Below are 7,868 nucleotides of genomic sequence, written 5' to 3'. Positions count from 1 at the left end.
GATAAAGTTGAGGGGTCTGATGATTTGCTAAAAAGAATGAAAGATGACCTTTGATCATTGAACAGTAAAGTAAATTCTCATGCTAATGCCATCAAAATGTTGGAGGGTAAATTGAGTCTATTATCAGCTCAATTAACATCCAAAACACCAATGGACTAAATATAAAGAGAGTTAGCTATAGTTACCCGTAGCGGTATGGTGGCAATAGGGGATATGATGGAAGATAAGGATCCTCAAAAACTTGAAGAGAGCCAAGGTGTGGAGAAACAAGATTTACCTATTCGACTAAGCCTTACTAAAGAACCACAGGAGAAAGCAGAGCAACAAAATCAAGTTCCAAAAGTCATGCATCCTTTACCTAAGATACCTCCACCATTTCCCTAACGTTTGAAAAAGAAGAATGAAGATAAGAAGTTCAAAAAAAAATTGCCAGTATTCAAGAACTTATAATTAACATTCCTCTGGTAGAAGCATTGTTAGAAATGCCGGGATACGCCAAATTCATGAAAGAATTGGTTACAAAGAAAAGGAGCTTGGACTATGAAACGATTGAGGTGCCCCATAGTTGCAGTGCTATTATGACAAATGATTCAATCACTAAGAGAGAAGATCCTGGGGCATTCACAATCCCGTACACAATTGGCATACTCCAATCATGTGCAATTTAGGAGAAGACATCAACTTGATACCCTATGCAATATACAAGAAACTTGGATTGGGTGAACCAAAGGTAACCACAGTGAAACTCCTTATGGCTAATCGATCAATAAAGCACCAAGTGGGGATACTCTATGACATATTGGTAAAAGTGGATCGGTTCATCTTTTCGACTGATTTTGTGATTCTAGATTGTGAAATCGATGCTGAAATCCGCATTATTTTGGGAAGGCCATTCTTAGCTACCGGGAGAGCATTGGTGGATGTTGAAAGTGGGAAATTGAAATTCCATGTGAACGATGATGAGGTGACCTTCAATATCTTTAAATCCATGAAGCAACCAAGTAATATCCATGTGGTGTCTACTGAGGATGTGATAGATGAGGCAGTGGCAAGTGTGAGTCATTTAATGTGCAAGAATGAACCCCCTTGAATTTGTACTTGCCAATTATGATGAATCTAAACTTCAGGGTTACGAGGAAGTGGTAGCTGCTTTATCAGGATTAGGAGCATATTCAATGAATCCAATCAAGTTGGATATCAACCTGAAAAATAGAGAAAGCCCCCCTGCAAAGCCATCAACAGAAGAACCACCAAATCTGGAGTTAAAAGCCCTACCCTCTCATCTCAAATATGCCTTCTTAGGAGCCAATAATACTTTACTAGTAATTATCGCCACCAATCTTCTTGAAAGGCAAGTGAAATTGCTCATTGAAGTACTGTGGAAGCATATAAAAGCTATTGGATGGACAATAGCCGATATAGTAGGAATTCCTCTTGGCATTTGTACTCACAAGATTCGGCTCGATACTGAATGTAAACCTAGTGTGGAACATCAACGGAGATTGAACCCTCCAATGCAAGAGGTGGTAAAAAAAGAGATCATCAAGTTGCTAGATGTGGGAGTGATCTACCTTATTGCAAATAGTAAGTGGGTAAGTACGGTGCAATGTGTACTGAAAAAGGGAGGTATAACCGTAGTCCCAAATACAAAAGGAGAACTTGTGCCAACAAGACCAGTGACTGGGTGGAGAGTATGCATGGACTACCGAAAGCTCAAGTCATGGATCGGGAAAGACCATTTTCCAATGTCTTTTATGGATCAGATGCTTGACTGGTTATCAAAAAGAGAGTGGTATTTTTTTTTGGATGGGTACTCTGGCTACAATCAAATCTCTATTGCGCCATAAGATCAAGAGAAAACCACTTTTACTTGCCCTTATGGAACATTCACATTCAAAAGGATGTCGTTCGGGCTATGTAATCCCCCAGCAACATTTCAGTGTTGCATGCTGTCTAATTTTGCAGATATGGTCGAAGATTCTATGGAGTTGTTCATGGATGACTTCTCAGTAGTAGGGGATACGTTCGAAGAGTGCTTGACTCACTTAGGATAGGTACTCCAAAGATGCATGGAAACGAATCTGGTTCTTAATTGGGAGAAATGTCACTTTATGGTAAAAGAAGGTATTATTCTTGGGCATAAGGTAACACAAAAGGGGCTGGAAGTTGACAAGGCAAAAATTGAGGTCATTGATAAATTACCTCCGCCGATTCAGTAAAGGGTGTTCGCAGGTTCTTGGGGCATGCAGGATTTTACATAAGGTTCATTAAAGACTTCTCAAAGATTGCACTCCCATTATGCAAACTCTTAGAGAAGGAAGTGAAATTTCAGTTTAATGATGCTTGTGCGGCTGCATTTCAGTGTTTGAAAGATGAACTAATATCCACTTTGATTATCATCAGCCCCAATTGGTCCGAATATTTTGAGTTAATGTGTGATGCTAGCGGTATGGAACTGGGGGTTGTGTTGGGGTAAAAGTGCAATAAACTGTTTCACCCAATCTACTACGCAAGCAAGACTCTCAATACTGCCCCGCAAAATTATACGGTTACCGAACAAGAGTTGCTTGCAATAGTCTTTGCAATTGATAAATTAAGGGCATACTTGCTAGGCACAAAAGTAATTGTACACACTGATCATGCTGCACTCCGGTACTTGATGGCAAAGAAAGATGCAAAACCCCGATTGATTAGGTGGGTACTACTATTACAAGAATTTGATTTCGAGGCAAAAGATCAAAAAGGATGTGAAAATCAAGTCGCTGATCATTTATCAAGGATGGAAACAAGGGCGAATATTGAGCATGATGTTGACATAGACGACTATTTCCCCGATGAACGGGTGTTTGCAATGTCCCTCAAACATACACCATGCTATGCATATTTTGCAAATTACATTGTGTGTGGGCTGATGCCAAATGAGTTGACCTTTTACCAACAGAAAAATTTCTTTTTCGATGTTAAAAAGTAATTTTGGGACGATTTCGAGAGTGTGCTGACCATGTCATCAGAAGGTGTGCTCCAAAAGAAGAAGCGGTAGCAATTCTATGCTTTCCATACATCTCCAGTTGGAGGTCACCATGGTGGTGTTCGTACCGCCGCTAAAGTTCTTCAGAGTGGATACTACTGGTCGTCACTCTACAAGGATGCACATCAGTTTGCAAAGAAATGCTCTAAATGTCAGCAGCAAGGCGGAGTGTCTAGAAGACACGAATTACCTCTCACTCTTATTTTAGAGGTAAAGCTATTCGATGTATGGGGGATCGATATCATGGGCCCATTTTTGAGCTCGTTTGGAAATAAATATATCTTAGTGGCTGTAGATTATGTTTCCAAATGGGTGGAAACCATCGCACTTCCATACAACGAAGGAAAAAGTGTTGTCCAATTCCTGAAACGCCACATCTTCGCAAGATTTGGCACTCACAGAGCTATCATTAGCGATGGGGGATCCCACTTTTGCAATAGGTGGTTCTCAATGGCACTGAGTTAATATGGGGTGAAACACGAAGTGGCAACCCCATATCATTCCCAAACAAGTGGCCAAGTCGAAGTGTCGAATCGGGAAATCAAAAGCATCTTGGCAAAGACAGTAAATGTCAATAGCACTGACTGGTCTAGGAAACTCGATGATGCATTATGGGCATATCAGACTGCATACAAAACACCTATCTGGATGTCTCTATATCAGTTGGATTATGGTAAGGCTTCTCATTTGCCCATCGAATTAGAACACAACGCATTGTGGGCATTGAAAGCTTTAACTTTGGACTGGTCAAAAACTTCAAGAGAGAGAGTAGAGCAGCTAAACGAACTGGATGAATTTAGACTTAGATCATATGAAAGTTCAGTCATCTATAATGAGAAGATGAAGAAATGGCATGATGCTCGGATACTCAAGCGAGATTTGAAGGTAGGAGATTGGGTTTTGCTATACAACTCTCAACTTAGACTCTTCCCCGGAAAGCTCAAATCCAAATGGTTTAGACCGTTTAGAGTAACGCAAGTGTTCATCAATGGTGCCATAGAAGTTGAAGATCAGGAAGGACCTCCATTTACAGTGAACGGCCAACGTCTAAAATTGTATCTGGGGGATTGTTAAGAGATTTCATTGGTTGAAGTGGTATATTTGGAAGACGCCTGAAGGCGTTGCTGCATCGTGCCGCGACGTTAACTAAGGTGCTGTTTGGGAGGCAACCCAAAATCACTTTAATTACTTTATTTTTATTATTATCAATACTTCTTTCCTGATAATAAAATGGTATGTTATTTGTGTAGGTGAAAGTACGCGAAGTGTTTGAAAAAGTGAATAATGGCAAACAATAGATCCTATCGGCGAGTCACCGAAGGGGTCGGCAAATCCAACCTTATCCACCATTTGACTCAAGACATCTTCCACACTGAAGTCTATAAAACTCGACGAAATTTAGAGATTATTTGTGAATTGCCGACCAATTTGGCAATCAAGATAAAAACCGCCATTTGGATCTTCACAATGACTGAAGATTCTATAAAACTCGGCGAGTCGAGTGCTCACTCAGTGAATCGCCAAGAGGTTCGGCGATCAGAACTAATGTCACCGAGTTGGTGATAAACTAGACAATCTTTGCTAGCCAAAAGTTTAAAAGTTTCAACTTCATTCATTTTCCCGCATTATTTACCCAAAATTACACTTGCACTCTATTTTCAATATCCCTACACTTTTAGAGTATTTTAGTCAATCGATCTATACGCGGAGTAGGATTTCATTTCTTCCTATCATCTCAATAACCATCTAAGAAGCGCAAAAGCCTCACTTTGATTGCCTACACTGTGATATCTTGTTCTCCAATGCATTGAGCGGAGTTAATATGTGAGGGCTACATACCTTTGGAGCAGCTCATGATTTGGATGAGATGAGTAAGGCTAACCTCATAGCAACAACTGAAGATGAGAACCAGAGTCAGGAGGGGGACCCACCGGGCACTGATGCCCAGACACATGAAGCGACGGCTTAGTCAGGATCACCTCCTTACCTCTCTCTCTGCCTTCCTTAAATTATCATGTTGGATATCTTGTCATGTGCATTTGAGGACAAATATTTTTTTATTTGTGGTGGGCTGTGACCCACCTTTTGTGTGTTATATGATCTTCATATATTTGGGTTGTTCTATTTTAAATTGTGTTAAATACTGCTTTTCTGTGTATGTTTGAGCTTGAGGCTTCTTTTATTTTTAATTATAAAATGATTTTGACCCTTCCAAAAAATCTTGAATTTTTCACACATTTTTGCAACCCCTCGTGAGTTGAATGTGGCTGTTCTTTTGCAAAAATTTGAGTCTCAGTTTCGATCAATACCGATGACTTTAATAGTGCTCTCAATTGAACAAACATGAATGTACGGCTACGACGAGGGCAAATGAAGTTGCATAAACAATATGTGAACTCTTTGCATCTCGTTGTGATTACCCATTTATCGAATTGATTCTCTTGTAATAATCATTGCACACTAGCGAAAGTTTGTAGTCTTGTTTGACTTAAGTGTTGATGCCTTGTGTGATTAGCTTGCTTTGAACCATGCATGAATAAACCTAGAATTTGCCTCATTAGTCTGATTGATTTAGAAAGGCGTCCTCTTGAGACGATCTTAGGAAACTTTAAAGAGTGTGAGCCAAATTTAACGTATACCTCTTCTGTGGCCTACCCGTGAGCGTGTGAAACTCTCTTGAACACCCTTTGAGCCTTACCTTTCTTTGGAAGAACCTTGATGAACCCTAGACCTTACTTGACCCACTACCTATAATCCTCTTGATTTGTGGTTTAGCGACTAGCCAATTTATTCCAAAAGCGTAAGTTGGGAGTGTGATGAAAAGGAAAAGGAAAAGTCAAGAAGTGCAAGAAAAGTCCCCCTTAACCCATGGTGTTGCAGAACAATGGAAACCCTTCAACAAAAAAAAATGTGTGGAATAAAGTACAAAGGAAATCGGGTTTCCAAGCAATTCATGGAGGTGAATAAAAAGATGACTTAGAAGCACTAGAAAAAGAATTGATAAAGGAAAAGAAGGGAATGCCTTGAGAATACCACATCTCACGAGGAAAAAGTCATTGAGCCTAAATTACCATACCTTTGCACTCATCCCCATTACAAGCCTTAGAAAGACCTTTTTGATATTGAGTGAGCTGGACCGAAGATCAATCGGAAAATAAGGGCAAGCCTATGGGTGAAATCATGCATTGTGTTCCTCTTTTTGAGTGCGAGCATTGCATTTGATTCCTGATCTTGAATTGATTAACCTCTGTGTGTGAATATGGAATCATTCTTTATGTGAGGGCATTTAGATACCTTTTTTTTTAGCTTGAACTTACACAAGTAGCAAGTATTGGGAGCATGAGAATCTTTGGAAATAGTGTGTCACAACTTAAATCTTTGAGTACACATTTGATCCTTGCATAAGTAAATTAAGTCTTGTTGCGTGCATTCATGATTGAGTCTTGTGTAGCATTGTTTGAGACACCCTTATTGAATGGCTGAACTAAAGTTTTCTTGAGGACAAGAAAAATTTTAAGTTGGGGGTGTTGATTAGTCCACAAATTGGACTCATTTAGGGCTTCAGTTTGATAGAAATAGTGTCCTCAAATGCTTATTTTGTCTCAATATCTCATGAAAACTCTAAAGCTTCACGTATTTGAAGTTTTAGTGGACGCATGGATACTTAGGCGCAAAAAGGAACATAAAGGCTGAAAAGAACAAAGAAGTTGAAGCCTGAGCATCGCCAAGCACACTTGGTAATTCGTTGAAGGGACGCACTCCGCCCTTTGTTCCAATATGTGAAGCCCTGAAGGAGAAGGATCAAAAAGACAATGAAAAGAGCAGTCGGTGGTTCGTCGAATATTTCCGTGAAGCAGTACTATACCACCAAATGGTCCAGAACGTGAAGATGCTGAAGGCAAGCACGAAACGGCGATGAGACAGAAGAAGGGCGAGTCGCTGAGTTATTCGATGGCCTCGACTAACCTAACCGAGCAATCTGCCAACACTAATTTCTAAAGTCTACAAATACTAAGCTCTTTATTAATTTTAGGGGAGTCGAACCATTATTATAATTTTCACAATAGAATAGTACTTTTTTGGATATTTTCTCTCAAGTTTTGAGAGGAATTTCTTGGGAGACTTGAAGAAAGAAGGATGTCATCTTCCCCAAGTTGGAAGTGGGTCTTCTCCATTCTTCTTCCTTTTCTTAAATCAAGGTTTAATTCCTTATACCCATTTTATTTTAGTAGCATTTTAGGTGTATTTTGTTATTTCTTGATGTGTGGCTAAAAACCCACATTCATGGGGTGTGATTTAGCAAATATGTGTTGATATTGTTGTTGGGTCTTGCTTGTTGATAGGTTAGATGTATTTTAATGGTGATTTCACCTAGTGGTTGTGGTTTAATTTAATGTTCTTGTAGTTTCAAATACAAAACCACCTATGTGTTTTGGGCTTGCCCGAGAGGGAGGTCACGAAACCAAGATCGCTAGACTGATGGCCTAAGGAGTGGGTCGACATGAGGTTCAGCCCGAGAGGGTGAGCCCTAGTCCCATATCCTAACACTCAGCTCAAGAGAGTGAGTGGGGTAAGGCTTAGGCTGTCCTTCATGCGGCAAATGGGTGTCCGACAGGAACGCATTTGAAACGGGGTAAGTTGCCTGAGAGGGAACTTATTTCCATCTAAAGCTTAGCATAGTTACTATTATTTTGCAAACTTCCTATCGAAAGCATGTACCTAACGATTTATCTAAACTTGAATTTCTGTCACACCCCAAGGACTTTTCCCCATACTTGATATTCTTGTTATATTTGTTGTTTTTACTACTTGTGACAATAACCCCCAATTGATATTTGAC

At 39.8% G+C, this 7,868-nt stretch overlaps 1 protein-coding gene across 1 annotated transcript; it reads left to right on the top strand.

The window, feature by feature from the left end:
- Positions 1 to 3,001: 3,001 nt before the first annotated feature.
- LOC125834616 (uncharacterized) lies at positions 3,002 to 4,102 on the top strand. Its single transcript, XM_049513747.1, has 3 exons — positions 3,002 to 3,014; positions 3,069 to 3,179; positions 3,513 to 4,102. Exons 1-3 carry the CDS (start codon positions 3,002 to 3,004, stop codon positions 4,100 to 4,102), a joined length of 714 nt encoding a protein of 237 aa, XP_049369704.1.
- Positions 4,103 to 7,868: the final 3,766 nt, after the last annotated feature.

The sequence above is a fragment of the Solanum verrucosum genome, unplaced genomic scaffold (genome assembly GCF_900185275.1).
Source record: "Solanum verrucosum unplaced genomic scaffold, falcon-dt-bn FXZP01000116.1, whole genome shotgun sequence".
NCBI lineage: Eukaryota > Viridiplantae > Streptophyta > Magnoliopsida > Solanales > Solanaceae > Solanum > Solanum verrucosum.
Note: the sequence above shows the minus strand (reverse complement) of the source record. Positions and strands in the feature narration are given on the sequence as shown.